The 15,677-nt window shown below is 48.8% G+C and overlaps 1 protein-coding gene across 10 annotated transcripts; it reads left to right on the top strand.

The window, feature by feature from the left end:
• Window positions 1–1,131: 1,131 nt before the first annotated feature.
• On the top strand, window positions 1,132–14,467 carry C14H14orf28 (chromosome 14 C14orf28 homolog). 10 transcript variants are annotated; one of them, XR_003764373.2, is made up of 8 exons: window positions 5,154–5,241; window positions 5,829–5,964; window positions 6,608–6,697; window positions 6,880–6,957; window positions 7,042–7,242; window positions 11,286–11,420; window positions 11,657–11,758; window positions 12,033–12,175. XR_003764373.2 is itself a non-coding variant. In XM_029079069.2 (6 exons), exons 3-6 carry the CDS (start codon window positions 4,718–4,720, stop codon window positions 12,214–12,216), a joined length of 933 nt encoding a protein of 310 aa, XP_028934902.1. In that variant the 5' UTR covers window positions 1,158–1,215; window positions 3,928–4,006; window position 4,717; the 3' UTR covers window positions 12,217–14,467. The 10 variants fall into 10 exon arrangements, 5 of the variants coding, with proteins under 5 accessions (XP_028934901.1, XP_028934902.1, XP_028934900.1 ...); XR_003764372.2 differs by having other exon boundaries at window positions 6,835–6,957; XR_005660770.1 differs by lacking the exon at window positions 7,042–7,242 and having other exon boundaries at window positions 6,835–6,957.
• Window positions 14,468–15,677: the final 1,210 nt, after the last annotated feature.

Below are 15,677 nucleotides of genomic sequence, written 5' to 3'. Positions count from 1 at the left end.
GCTATACCGGATCTCCCGAGGGCTCAGCGGAGTGTCCTGCACACAGAAAGGATTCAATAAATACCACCGCCCGATTAGACCGTAAGCTCCTCGAGAGCAAGGAACAAGCGCGTTGCTTCTGTCGCACGCTCCCGGACATTTAGTGCAGTTCTTGGTACTCACACGAGAAGCCCCGTGACGTAGCTGAGAGAGCGCAGACCTGCAAGTCGGAAGGTCCTGGGTTCTAATCCCCGCTCCGCCACTTTGTCTGCTGTAGGACGTCGGGCGAGTCCCTTCGCTTCTCTGTGCCTCAGTGACCTCAACTGCAAAATGGGGATTGAGACTGTGAGCCCCAAGTGGGACGACCTGATCACCTTGTATCTATCCCAGCGCTTAGAACAGTGTTTGGCACATAGTGAGCGCTTAACAAATACCATCATCATTGTTATTCTCCGGGCCTCAGTTCCCTCATCTGGAAAATGGGGATGAAGCCTGTGAGCCCCACGTGGGACAACCTCATGACCTTGTATCGCCCTCAGCGCTTAGAACAGCGCTTGGCACATCGTGAGCGCTCAGCAAATACCATTATTATTGTTATTCTCTGGGCCTCACTCACCTCCTCTGTAAAATGGGGATGAAGCCTGTGAGCCCCTCGTGGGACCCTCTCATGACCTCGTATCTCCCCCAGCGCTTAGCCCAGTGCTTGGCACATAGTAAGCGCTTAAGAGATACCAGCATTATTATTATACCCCAGCGCTTAGAACGGTGCTCTGCACATAGTAAGCGCTTAACCGATACCACCACTATTATTACTCCAATCTGTGGAATGGGGCGGGCACAGCGCCCCTCCCTGGGGGGGGGGGAGCGTGACGTAGCGTGACGTAGGATGACGCAAAGGCCCTGCCCGGGGAGCGGCCCCGCCCCCGCGCCCGAGCCTCGCCGTGGCCCCGCCCCCCGGCCCTAGCCCCGCCCCCTCCGCCCTGCCCCGCTCCTCATTGGACGAAGCCCGAGCCTCGCGGCTCTGCCCCGCTCCTCATTGGGCGAGGCCCGAACCCCCCCCCCACACATACACCACACATACACACACACGGACGGAGAGAGGCGCGCGCGCGCGTGCGCAGCTAGCGGCCTCCCGTCTCTGCGCAGGCGCGGCGGCGGCGGCGGCGGCCGGGGCCGTCGGGGAGGGGGGTCGAGTCCGTCCGTCCGTCCGCCCGAGCGGCCCGAGCGTGAGGGGCAGTGAGTAGCACGGCGGCGGGGCCGGGGCCGGGGCCGGGGCCGGGGGGGGGGCGCGAGGATCTCCGCGCGCAGCCCCTCCCCCCCCAGCGAGGGCGGCCGGGGAGGGTGGCGGCGGCTCCGCCCCGGCACCGTCATCCCCTCCCTCCCTCCCTCCCTCCCTTCTTCCCTCCTTCCCTCCTTCCCTCCGCCGCCGCCATTCCCTCCCTCGGGGCGGGGGCCTCCCCCTCAGCACGGAGGCCGCGCCTCACCCGGGGCCCCAACGAACCAACCAGCCACCCACCGATGGACTGAGGGAAGGGCCGGCCGCCCGACGGAGCCCGACGGGCAGACCGAGGGACCGGCGGACGGACGGTTTGAGAGCCCGTTGGGCCGAAAGACCGACGGACGGGCTGGCAGACGGATGGACGGACCGATGGGCCGAGAGCCCGAGGGAAAGACGGGCCGGTGGACGGACGGAGAGCCCGACCGACCGACGGACCGACCGACGGACCGACCGACGGACTGAGAGCCCGACGGACAGACTGATGGGCCCGATGGACAGATTGACGGACTCAAGGAGCGATGGACAGACTGATGGACTGAAGGACCAGCGGACAGACCGATGGACCGAGAGCCCAGTGGACGGACTGATGGACCGAAGGACCGGCGGACGGACCGATGGACTGAGAGCCCGGTGGACGGACTGATGGACCGAAGGACCGACGGACGGACCGATGGACTGAGAACCCGGTGGACGGACTGATGGATCAAAGGACCGACGGACGGACAGATGGACTGAGAGCCCGATGGACGGACTGATGGACTGAGAACCCGATGGACGGACTGATGGACCGAAGGACCGACGGACGGACCGATGGACTGAGAACCCAGTGGACGGACTGATGGATCGAAGGACCGACGGACGGACCGATGGACTGAGAACCCAGTGGACGGACTGATGGATCAAAGGACCGACGGGCGGACCGATGGACTGAGAACCCGATGGACGGACTGATGGACCGAAGGACCGACGGACGGACCGATGGACTGAGAACCCAGTGGACGGACTGATGGATCGAAGGACCGACGGACGGACAGATGGACTGAGAGCCCGATGGACGGACTGATGGACTGAGAACCCGATGGACGGACTGATGGACCGAAGGACCGACGGACGGACCGATGGACTGAGAACCCGGTGGACGGACTGGTGGACCGAAGGACCGACGAACGGACCGAGAACCCGATGGACAGACTGATGGACCGAAGGACCGACGGACGGACCGATGGACTGAGAACCCGAAGGACCGATGGATGGACTGAGGGACCGACGGACGGACTGAGGGGCCGACGGACGGACAGACAGTCCAAGGGTCCCGGGAGGACCTCGCGCTCGGCGCTGAGGCCTGACCCGCCCCGTCCCCCACACTGACCGGGTAGGACCCCCGACCCCGGACCTCCCCTCCTCCTCTCCCCGCCACCTCCCCGGGGGCTGCTGTCACTCCCCGCCCTCCCCAGCCCCCCCATAGAATAATGATGGCATCTCTTTATTCGTTCATTCATTCATTCGGTCACTCGTAATGATTCAGTCATAATCATAATTATCCTAATGATTCAGTCATAATGATTGTGCAGAGCACTGTCCTGAGCACTTGGAAAGTACCATTCAGCCATAAAGAGGGGCGATCCCCGCCCCTGACGGGATCACAGTCTAGAATAATAATGAAGGTGTCGGTTAAGCACTTACTTTGTGCCAAGCATTGTTCTAAGCGCTGGGGTAGATAGAGTGTAGTCAGGATGTCCGAAGTGGGGCTCACAGTCTTAATCCCCATTTTCCAGATGAGGGAACCGAGGCACAGAGAAGTTAAGTGACTTGCCCAAAGTCACGCAGATGACAAGTGGGGAAGCTGGGATTAGAACCCACAACCTCTGACTTCCAAACCCACGCTCTTTCCACCAAGCTAAAGAATTAGAGAATTATACACGGCATTAATAAAATAAATAGAATGGGTGCCAAGCACTGTTCTAAGCTCTGTGGGAGATACAAGGTAATCAGGTTGTCCCTTGTGGGGCTCACAGTCTGACAGTTTTACAGATGAGGGAACTGAGGCACAGAGAAGTGAAGCGACTTGCCCAGGGCCACACAGCTGACAAGTGGCGGAGCCGGGATGAGAACTCACGTCCTCTGACTCCCAAGCCCTTGCTCTCTCCACTAAGCCATGGGCAGGAACTACTTTTGCACTCATCCTTTCATATCCCCCCCCTTTCCTACGTATTTTCCATACCTGGAAAAAAACCGACAACGGTATCCCCTTCCAAACGAAGTGTAGGTGTCTGCTTGGGCTTGTGTTTCGTCTGGGCCCCCCATCCCTCCCCGCCCCCGTTTTAAGGTGTGTTGACAAAAGAACTGGCATTTCATATTTTTGATGTATTCCCATTTAATTTCAACTCATTTTTGAGCACGCACATTGCCTTGGTAGTTTTTTCCTGTTTGTTTTAAATATGCCCCTAGCTAAATGCCGTGGGACTAGGAATCGACCACGGGTGAAAAGATTGGCCGACGCACTTGAGAGCGGAGGTTTATTTTCCAAATTTGGGGAAATCGAAGGTCAGCCCACAAGATTTGAGATCTTTCAGGAATGACATTTAACGCAGAAGTGACAAACTAATAAATGTAGCTCTTAGCTTAACTCTTAAAGCGTCCGAATGCGATTTTTGAATTTCTTACTCCAGGAGAGTGTTCAGTCCGTATTTAGAACCAGCGTGACCCAGCCACCGGTCCGGCCGCACCCGCTAATCTTGAAAATGACAGGTTAGCCTTTTGGAGTGTCCTAATGAACGGCTAGGCCTCAAGGGTTAGCTGACTCACCGGAGAAAAAAACACATTTGTTTTGGTCTCACAGTCTTGCCGAACGACGCAGAATCCCCCCAGAAGGATTGTGCTTATCCAGGCCAAATAGTCTGAAATAAAGTTCAAATAAATCTGAACTTAGCCTGGCTTTTCCAATAGCTCCTCAATATGTCGAGCCTTTACTTTTAAACTCAATTAAAAAAAATACAGCTATAAAAGCTTTTTTTTCTTTTCTTTAGCGTAGCATCGGAGGCTTAACGGGCGCATACAATAAATAATTCCTTGATTCCAGCTCACAGACCCTTGCATGCATCTGTCACGTGGCCAGCAGGACTTATCAAAAATCTTGGGGAGGAGAACGAGTTACAACTAGTGAGCCAGAGCTTATTTATAGCAGGGAATCTCTGGGCCGGGATGGGTGCCGGGGTAAAGTGAGGCCCTCTGTCTCTGCAGGATAGTGACCTGACCCTTATAAATCGTAACCCAAAACTGAATGTAGAGGTTCGACGATCAGTTCCTCTAGGAAAGCGAAACACCTGCGGATCTGCGTAGACTGAGTCGTTGACTCGAAGGGCCCATTCTAAGTCAAGCCCGCACCTTTAGGTAGGCACACGAATCCTCAAGCCTGTTACTGTGAGTTTAAATGTATCGTAACTATTGTTTGATTGCAGGATGAAGACATTGTTTGAAGAGATCAAAGCATCAATTACGAACAACTATAATCAAGATCGTTCATTTTGGAAGCCCGTCCTCCCTTGGGGTGGCGTTTTCACCATTAAAGCCGGTCGCAAAGCCGTCTCGTGTACGCCGCTCTATGTTGAGATAAGCCTGAAAAACACCTGCACTATTGATGGATTCTTGATGTTGCTGTATGTCATTCTTCACGAAAATGAAAACTTCCCCAGGGAACTCTCTCTTCACTTGGGTAGGGAGTTTATAGACTGTTTTCTTTACTTAATGGACACCTACAATTTTACAACTGTAAAGTTGCTCTGGATTTGGGACAGGATGGAAAAGCGGCAGTACAAATCGGAGGTTCACAAAGCTTCCTTGGTAATTGACCTGTTCGGAAACGAGCACGACAATTTTACGAAGAATTTGGAAAACCTCATGTCTACCATTCAGGAGAGTTATTGCTCCAACTGGAGGTGTCCCACTCGGGTCCAGGAAGATCAGCTCCGAACGATAAACATAAAGTAAGTTTCTGGGGCAGCCCTGACCGAGATGACATAGAATAACGTCCTTCCAAGTGAGGATCAGTTGGTTTTCGCTTTTCTGTGTTGTCTTTTTGAAATCCTGCTACTTCAGAAGCATTCAGTCTCGTGTTCTGCTCAAAGTGCTCAGTAGATACCACTGTCTTTTAAAGTATCCAACGGTAACTTCTTCCAAAGGAAATTACTTGCACTGTGCCTCGATTGCCTCTGACGAAACCTTGCAGAGGTTTTTATTGGGAGATTCCTAGAGGCTCTAAATTTGGTACCGGCAGTGTGTTTTTGTTTTGTGTCCTTTGAAAGCCTTTGTTGGGGGAAGTGATGGGAGAGGAGGAGGTGGGCCTGTGCACGCGTTTGCATGCACTCCTTTCACATTAGCAGCCTCAGCCCAGAAATTGTCATTTGGTTTTCACCCCCAGGGATTCCTTACTCTATCTGTTGCCCCGCCCGTGCCGCCCTTGTCACTCTTAACGCCTTGAGCCCCTGCAGTCAGTCAGCCAGTCAGCCAGTCAGTCGGATTTATTGCAGGGATGGAAGGGGAGATAAAGGGACTGGGCTAATGTGTCTGTCAGGTCCAGAAGCTGCATTTGTGGGTGGTGATGAAAGCAGTGCCGAACTCCAAAATGGCGATGCCGGGCGTTGGTGCCAGAGGCCAATAAGTCAGGCAGAATGTTCGCTCACCACAGAAAACTGCCCTTTGGAAAGAAGGTAAAAAGTCAGAATTGCTTTTTCCCCCCTATATCTCTGCTTCCGTTATAATGTTCTTCTTTCAACTCTCGGGATGGTACCATTGAATTTTAATGCCGGCATTACATATAGCATTCCCAGGACTCTTGCTTTGGGAAAATTATAAAGCTTCCTCTGGTTTGAGCAGTTCCCTTCTCCTCCCTTAGGTAGTCATATCGATTTAGCATTAAATACGTGTCTAAGAGCTTTGTCAGAAATACCAAGCTTCACCCGCCCCCCCCCCCCCAAAGTTTCAGCGGGGGTTTTTTGGGTTTTTTTTTTAATGGTATTTAAGCACTTACTAGGTTCCAGGCACTCTTCTCTAAGTGCTGGGGTAGATGCAAGATGATCAGGTGGGACACAGTCCCTGTCTCACGTGGGGCTCACAGTCTTCATCACTATTTTACAGATGAGGTTACTGAGGCACAGAGAAATGAAGTGACTTGCCCAACAAATGGTGGAGCAGGGATTAGAACCCAGGTCCTTCTGACTTCTGACTTCCAGGCCTGTGTTCTAACCACAGGCTCATGCTGCTTCTCATGTGTTGGGGCATTTTTGTAGCGCAACAGCCGTAATTCAGATTATGAAACGCAGCGACTTACTGTGCATTTTGTCACCGTTTCAGCCCTCCCCAAGAAATTCCACACGGGAACTTGATTCGCCTGGCAGTGGATGAATTATTCTGTTCCAAGATAGAACTATGTGGAGAGCGTGGGTGAGTTTGACAGATCATTTCCCTGATCTATTTATAAAGAGACCTATACAGAAACATTGTCTTTACTGTTTATGTTCTGTGAAACTTCAGCTCCGGAGTAATTTGGAAACATAACATTTTCCTTGTTTTATTGAAAGTGTACATGGTGCAAACCAGAGTACCTTCCCAATCTCCCACTGCAGCTAACACTGACTGGCATCGTCAGATGCCATTGAATAGAGGAAGAGAATACAGCTTGCTTATTAGTGAATACAATGCAAGTAAGTCCTTTTTATCTTTTTCCTCCGCTGAGAAGATTTAAAACATTTTGTAACGCAAACCTAGTAAAGACTTTTCTGAAACAGGGTACTGCTGGAAATCTTGAGTTTCCCTTCCCGGTTACCGGCCAGGTCTTGACAATCAAAGCGAAGCAGAGAGGAGCCCGCTACCTCGAAGCAGATTCGGCTGTTCTTTGATTTCAGAAATGTGGTCACTGTCGCTGGGGTCTCATCCGTACGAGTGAGTGGCCCACTGCGAGATGAGCGTTCACCAGGCGCAGTCTTCTGGTGAGCCATTTTTGAGGTTGCTGAGGCAGGCCTTGTTTAGGGCATCTCTTCTAGCACCGTAACCCACTCGGGTGAGCAGAGCGTTCCTAACCAGGGCTGCTCGGACGGCGCTAGCGCCCCGTCGGCGATCAGGCGACCCAGAACCCGAGGCTTGTATTTGTGTAAGATGTGGGGTAGGGGTAGGGGTGGGGGTGTGCCACCATCCCTATTAAGTGCTTAGTACAGGGGCTGCACACAGTAAAGACTCAGTAAATACCGCTGATCGATCAGCGCAACGTGCACTTGAGTTGTTTTTCCAGCATTGGGGATGGTTTCCAAAGAGCCATCCGTCCTCACTCTCTCACCTGATGACCGGCGGCAGGCTGGTGAGGTGACCGGCCGGAGTCAGGGACGCCGCCTGGGGCCGTGGGACAGACCTTCTCTGCTGTCTGACTGCCATCCCCTCATCCACTTTGACACCTAGGTCATTTAGGTCTGAAAAACACTTACTTGAACTATTAAAACACTCAAGAAAAAGCCTAGCTGTTCCTTTGCTTAGGACTTGAATGAGCTAAATAGTCTAAATCTCCTCTTTGGAAAGGGAGATCTGTTTGTAAAGTGGTTATCTCCTACTTGGATCACAGCGGGGTATCTTACGTTGATTTAGACATGTCCTCAGAGATTAAATATGTCCGGGATTATCACACTCTCTCCACTCACTGCGTAGAATCGAGACCTGGAAGAGACCAATCTTTTTAATCTCTTTGCCTATTGATTCGTTGGTAGGTTGATTTTTTTTTTCTTTCCAGGCAAGACCTCACTTAAACCCATTTCAGACTGCTGAAAAGCGCTATCCAGAGATAATTCCCCAACTTCTCTTGCTCACCCATCCCCGTGTTAAAACACCTGTCACTGCCAGATTGTTCTCACCGGAATTCCTTGTCCTACGACTCAGACACGTATCCCTCTGTTCAGCCCTCAGTAAAAATGAGGAATAATTGGTCAGCACTGAAAGCCTCTGAGCTACTTAAAGACAGTGATTGAATCCCACCCTAGGAGTCCTTTCCCTGGGGTAACTCATCTCAGTTATGCCTCATCGCTCTTGCTCCCCAGTCCCTATTCTTCTCTTTCTGACTCTTCTGACTGCCGCCCCTTAAACCGTCCTTTCTAGGCCAGATGATTCCTGTTGTTCTTCGCTGTTCTTGTTTGCCAGTTTTTCTTTGTGACCCTTCTCTGAACTCTGTCCAAGTTCCCCAGGTCTCTCTCTAGATTTGGGACCCAAAACTCTGGAGACATTCGGGTAAAAGTTCACAGAGTTCTGTTTCAGAAGTCAAAAATTCTCCGTGACAGCCGTCGTCGTCCTCGTCCCCGCGAAGAGCATTTATTGAGCACCCGGTGTGGGCAGAGCACTGTACTAGGTCCTTGGAAGCATGCAGCAGTTTACAGTGTAGATTTATGAACTACAAGCTGCAAGAGAAAATAATGGTTCACCCCGAAAGATACACTGTGATCAGCTAAAATTAAACCGAATTCGGCCAAATGTTAACTTGTGGAGAGAGCACTGAAGAGGTAAAGAAAGAACTACCAGCCTAAGTGCGTTTGTGAGAGAGAGTTCTTGCAGGTGATCATTTGGCTCTGACCACGTAATCTCAGGGGGTTTTGTATAAAAATGGAAACCTGGTAGGAAAATCACATCTATCTAAAATGAATGCTTCGGGGTGATCTGAGTGTGCGTTGGCTGCAGAGTTCTGTGGGATTCCTGGCCTGCCCGGGCTGGAACCTTGGTTTTCAGTTCATTCCTCCTGACACTGAGAAGCCGAGGAATGGATCTAGGAGCCTCTTTTCCGGCTTCCGTCTCGAGACCCGGGAGGCAGAGCCTGTAGGTTTCCCCGGCAACTCAGCAGCCCGACTGTTTTAGCGGCAACATCCTCCGAAGGCGAGGAGTGGGTTCGGTCGGGGAATGTGTAAATGAGAAAGGAGAGAGGGATGAGGGCCCTGAATCAAGTGAAACAGAAACAAGAATGAGAGGTCAGTGGGGACAACTCGGTGAAGTGCTCCCGTGATGTAGAGCAGCTGCGTGGCTCAGTGGAAAGAGCCTGGGCTTGGGAGTCAGAGGTCATGAGTTTGAATCCCTGCTCTGCCACTGGTTGGCTGTGTGACTGGGCAAGTCACTTAACTTCTCTGTGCCTCAGTGACCTCATCTGTAAAATGGGGATTAAGACTGTGAGCCTCACGTGGGACAACCTGATTACCCTGTATCTACCCCAGCATTTAGAACAGTGCTCTGCACATAGTAAGCGCCTAACAAATACCAACATTATTATTACCAACATTATTATTATTAAGTATTTGTGTACTTAAATTGTGAAATGTATTGTGAAACCAGTTTACTTTAAAAAAAAAAAAAGGGACCTCAAGAACCTTATCCGCATTGTTTGGGCTTAAATGTAAAGTCATCAGAGCTAGTTTCAACCACAGTGCTATCCAGACATTGAGAAGTGCTCTACATTGAGAGGCAGAGTGGCCTAGTGGAAAGACCGTGGGACTGGGAGTCAGCGGGCCTGAGTTGTAATCCCGGTTCCACCACATACCTGCAGTGTTACCTTGGACAAGTCACTTAACTTCTCTGGGCCTCAGTTCCCTCAGCAGAATGGGGATTGAATCCCCGTTCTCCCTCCTACTTAGACCGTGAGGCCCTTGTGGGTTCTGAGTATCTCGTATCTACCCCAGTGTCTTAGTGAGGCATTTAACGCATAGTGAGCACTTAAGTAATATTATTATTGGTGTCAGTTGGTGCCTAGCTCGCTTTCTGAGGTACTTAGGCATGTCCACCAACCCTCTGTCTTGAATCTGTGCAAGTTATTTCTCCCTCCACCGAGGTATACAGCTTACTCTACACCTGTCCTCGCGGAGCTTCATTCCGTTAGCGTCTGTTATCTTCTCTAATCTGCCATATTCCCGGTGAAAGGTGGGTGCCGAATTTAAACGATCTGCCTTCCCCCAACTTGAATTCCGCAAGAATTCATTGCAGACGGGAAACCAATAGGAAGTCTTCCGCCTCTTTTATATGCCAAGCTGTGCACTCAGTCCAGTCAAACTAGTGGTAGGTACCTCATGTGGAAGTTTGCAGAATAGCGTCATTTTTCTTAGCAAATTTGGCATGGTAGTTTTAACTAAAAAAGTCGTCTCCTAAAACCAAGAGATTTCACAGGTTTTCACTTACTTTCCCATCCTAATCACTTAATACGTGACTGAGTTCACTTATGTGTCCGAAACCTAGGAAAGACAAAGATGAAAATCTTGTTCCATTTCCAACGTAGACCGATACCGTAAGTAGCATTTTTATGTTGGAGGGCCTAACGTGCAATATAAATGAGGCCACAGATTGGTGAAATCAGCGTGAGACATTTTAAAAGGAAACCTGTATTTAAGAGGAGTTGTCCAACACATGCAAAAGAAGCCGACAGCTGGCTTCCGTGGTTTTTGGGGAAAGAGAGGGGGGTGCTAAGCAGTACTTTCAGAAGTTAGTAGAAACCAGCTGCGGGGGAGAATCGCTAGGCATTGAGCCGCTTAAGCGTAGGGGTCTCATTGGACCTTTTGAAATTTAGTGGATGATGTTCCCCGTACCTGGCAGCGGACAGCTGGCTGTAAGAAGTTTAAATCTTACCTTTCTGGGATGCAATTTGCCCATATCCTATTCGGTTCAAAGGACTGAGGATGACTTTCTTTTAAAAGTGAACCTTCCAATGCTGCTTTTGCGTAATCGATAAGCTTTATTTTTCCTGGGTAAGCAGATGGACTCTTGTCAGATTTAGAATTCCACTTTGCAAGTCACCGTGTGGGGGACCTCACCCAGAAAATATTTTCTCCTCCAGATTTTAGGAGGAACTCTTCACTCTCCATCATGAGGAGCCCTAAAATAGAGCTGTTGTGAAGTGTGCAGCTAATGCAACCAAGCAAGCCTGCCCATTCTGACGATACTTGTGTAAAAATTGAGACCCTAATAAGGAAAACCCAGAAGTGTCACAAGTGGAATAACATTCATGCCTACTTTCTCATTGTAGCTGTGGTGGATTAAGGGAATTCTCCCCGCGTATTTTCTGTCATGGGGCACCACCTTTTGTTGTGTTAAATATGCAGCATTGGAAATCGGAAGACCTGGCTTATGTACCGTATCACTTGGATTTGTCAGATCACAAGTAGGTACTCTTTTTGGTTCTCTTTGCAAAAACAATTGCTGGAAACGAATTTCAGTTGAACTTGACTAATTTGATACTCAGCCATTATTTTGATGATTAAGAGTGAAAGAAGGTATTGAAGTTGAAGAGTCGCTACTAAGCTGCCTTCTAATTTTCCGTAGTCAGAAGACTGTAGTTTTAATACCTTAATATTTGTTTGTAAGTACCCGTACCGTTTCTTTTTTTTTTTTCTTCAGTGCTCTGTGATTGAACTGAAATTCACTTTTGTTAAGAGTTGCAAAGGCAACATATTTGAAAGCGGATGTGAAAGTCCAGGATTGCTTTAAAATTTAAGACCTGTAAGTTTTTCATCATTGCCTCAAAACTTATTGGGGATGAAGGAGAAATGAAAGATGGCTTGCTAAAATAAGTTGTGATGCTACCCATCATGACCCTCGTTCAGCCAAATGGGACAATTGGATGTTGTTTTCTAGATATAATAAAACTCAACAGTTAAATAGGTCTCATATCGAATTTGCTGATCCCGTGCACCCTGTTCGTAAGACGCCGAAGAAAGTACTACGTCGAGTTTTCCACTGACGCGTTCGTTTACCTGTCTGTTCTGATTTTCAGGTACTTGTTGGAAGGTGCCACGTTGTTTAACAAAGAGGAGCACCATTATTCAGCTGCTTTCCAGATCGATGGGAATTGGATGCACTACGACGGTCTCAGAAATGTTAATTTAATTTTGTTAAATAAACCACCAGAATTCCTTCTCTTGTCATCGTTAGTTTATATCCGAGCAACAGAGAAGTGAATATGGGCCGGTGTGAAATTAGATCGTGTTCCCTCCTGCCCCCCCCCCCCCGAGTTAAGAGCTCTGATTTTAGGCTTACTTGGTATCCAAGAAAACAGTTGAACTATACTAGTTTCAGAGTTGTTTTAGGTTATTTTTGTCCCAGGTAGAAGTTTTATATGCAGAGAACTATGCAAAAATGGGATTGATTCTTTTTCTATTTCTCGAGCTATTTTTATACAGGCATATTTTATGCTGAAGTAATTCAAGTCTTATGTTTTTTATTCGCATAAGAGTCCATGTGTTTAAATTTGTGTGCACTTTTAAGTCTAGAAAAGGCTGGTTGCATTGGGATTTCTGTTATTCTTGCCTAAAGTAGGGTGGGAGCTTTTCTCTTTCAGAATTCAACGAAAGCCCCTCCCACCGCGCTTCCACACCCAAAGCCTGTCCTGTGGGAGCTTACAAGCCCTTGAACGGGGAAAGTTGGAAACAACTTCGGTTCTTCAACATGCACACTGTGTTGAACAATCGGTTAATTTGGGTGTGTATTTTGGCAGTTGCTTTGGTGCTATTCTATCGGGTTTTTCGTCCCCCCCGTTACTGAGTTACTCATTATGTACCAATAATATTCTGCCTTCCGCTGTGATTGTCCCATCAGCTGATGTAAATGCCATTTACGGAACTGGGCACAGTGGATTTTTGGGTCTCGCTCTGCTGAAGTTGAAGTCTTTACTTACTAAATTAATCTTCTGTCTCCTTCCACAAGTTTTGGTTGAGTTCCCGCGGAGTGCCTATTACCATATTCAGCTCCTAAGCAGTTGTTGTTCTTGAGCCCCATAAGCTATACAATATTTCATTTCAAAGTTTAGGAAGTGGTTGAAACAATTCTAATGTATAATGGGAAACTTTCGGTGTTGGGGACGTGATAGCCGTGTAGAAGATTGCACTGAACTTAGATCTGTCATGTAGGACCGCCCGTGCGATTGAGACCGCACAAGGCCAAATAAATCCCATCTCAAATGATGAACAAGTGTGTAGTCTCTCTGTCAGGAAAAAGTGGATTTTTGCAACAGCGGTATGTGGCGGTTGATTCGAATCAAGTTGAAGCTAATCTGGGGGGATTGTCATTCTTGGGTAAGCGAGTCTTTGGTCGTGGCTCTTACTTGAGAGCTGATGCAGGCTGTGGGCATGACCTTTCCTGCGTAGAAAAAGAAATGTGGCAGAGCTCTCGGTACGTCCTTTCTAGAAACCAAATTTAGTTATGTATTTATTTTGCCGGGGGCGGGCCTTGAGAGATGCTCTAGATCCAAAGTTCCCCCCAAATAAGGCGATCGAAACTCCTAAATAATCCCTCATCTCCGTGTCCCCTAACGAGAGATGATGGTTTGGTTTTTGCAGCATCCAGATTCTTCTAAAAATGGAATCTTTCCTTTATAAAAAAAAATCTTCTCAAACTGCCCTGTTGTATACTCACCCCCGATATTTAATTTTTTTAAGGTGACTTAACCTAGATGATTATTTCTCCTCCGTAAACTTGATATCTGTCAGGGAAAAACTTGTTTCTTTGGTTGTTTGGAGTTTATTCGTGACTTCTTATAAACCCTAGCTTCTGTTAGCAACTTTCATAAAAATGTAACTTTTGAAATCTGGTTTTATGGGGGGATATGAGTAACTAGATAAATGGTGTTTAGCTAACTCTCTCGTTAGAGCCCTTAAGACCTTTTCAACTGAGAGAGGAAGATCAAACTTTTAAGGGAAATATTCCTGTTTTGAAAGTATCACCCTTCATTTTAGTGTTTACATTTCAATGCGTTCAGTCTTCACAGTGTGTAACGGAGTCAGTGCGAAAGCCGAGTCCTCGAAGTTGCTTTAATTCACATTATGCTGAAGTCAATTCAGCTCATAAGAGCGTAACTAATTCTTCTCGAACACCGACGTGCCAGTGAATTACTCTATGTGGGTGAATGTGTCCCGGAATAATCCACTCTGTGGGAACCAAGAATATTTTTTGTAGCTAAAGAGATTGTACCGTGTTCAAAGACGGAAAAAAGACGACATGTAATCCACACAGGTAAACAGACCTTAAGTACACGTTCTTGTCATCCAATTTCTGTATCTAAACTACCGTGCTGTATTCGGAATTACAACTAGGTCCCTGCCAGTTGCCATAAAAAAAATGATGTACCTATCTCACAGGGTTGGTGTGAGGTGTTTGCAAAAGCTTGATCTCCTTGAAAGGTGCTAATAAAAAAGCCTCTGTCTTAACTTCCAAGGTAGTCTTAACCTATTGCTTGGGTCGTCTCTGTTCTTCGTTTGAGCGGCGGCGGCCCTACCCGTACCTGAGGTTTTAATGTCTCGGTCCGACTAGCCAGCGTCCAGTACAGCGGGAATGGCGGAGGGGTCCGGCTGGTATGGCCTCTGCAACGGCAGTCTCCGTCACCGCCGACCGCCGTCTAGCAGGACTCGTGTCTCCCCGGTTAGGGTAAACGCCTTGTGGGCAAGGAAGGTGTCCTTTGCTTCCGCTTTGTCTACCAAATGCTTAGCCCAGCGCTCTGCGCTTAGTTTATACTACTGCTCCATGCAGATACAAGAATTCTGGAGAGTCCATCGAGAAACTCCATAGGTATAGTCCAGCTCTCCCTTTTTTTTTTTTTCCATTTTTCCATATTTTCCCAGGAAGTTGGGCAGAGGGAAAACTTGTCAGAATGACCATTGTACATGGAAGCATAGTGGCAAACTCCCGAGCAGTGAGGGAGGGGAGAATAGTCAAAGCGTGGTTATTTCTAAGCCCGAGGAAAACGCGTGAAGCTCCATTTTCCTGTGGTAGTTACTTTGATTAATTCAGTTTGGCTCGCCCACCTTCGTTTATAAACATCTCAGTTGTCTTCGAGAGGAGAGGTTCAGCAGTTGAGAGCTTGAGGTGTTACTAGATTCTGAAGATGCGATGTTAGCGCCGGGCGCTTTATGAGTTCACTCTCCGTCTCTCTCCCCCCCTAATAAGGAAGGCGTTTGACTTTACACAGCGGAGAATGCCCTCCGCTACGCAAGTGGATCACCAGTTATACCGGGTCCTGCTTCTGCAGGTCACTGGGGAGGGTCGTATTTTAAAAGCCGAAGAAGGGTGACCGTCTCCAGCAGAAATCTTGGTTGGCCGGGGACTTCCCTTCCTCTCCCCGTCACGGGGCCTAGAGCTCACTGGTTCATTTGCAGATTCCGAGCTGTGGATCGGGGGAAGAGGAAAGACTGATTCTAACCCTCTGTCTTCGGATCCAAATTCTGGGGTTTTTGCCTTGTACAGCGGATGGGGCAGAAGGGTATCCACACTGCTTCCTGAATGTAACCTGTAGAGAATAATAACGGTGTTTTTTGTTAAGCGCTTTCTAGGTGTGAAGCAATGGGGTAGATAAAAGATGCAAGAAGCAGCGCGGCTCAGTGGAAAGAGCCCGGGCTTGGGAGTCAGACAACCTGATCACCTTGTATCT

Source organism: Ornithorhynchus anatinus, chromosome 14 (assembly GCF_004115215.2).
Source record: "Ornithorhynchus anatinus isolate Pmale09 chromosome 14, mOrnAna1.pri.v4, whole genome shotgun sequence".
Lineage (NCBI taxonomy): Eukaryota > Metazoa > Chordata > Mammalia > Monotremata > Ornithorhynchidae > Ornithorhynchus > Ornithorhynchus anatinus.
This window is presented reverse-complemented; position numbering and strand designations above follow the sequence as displayed.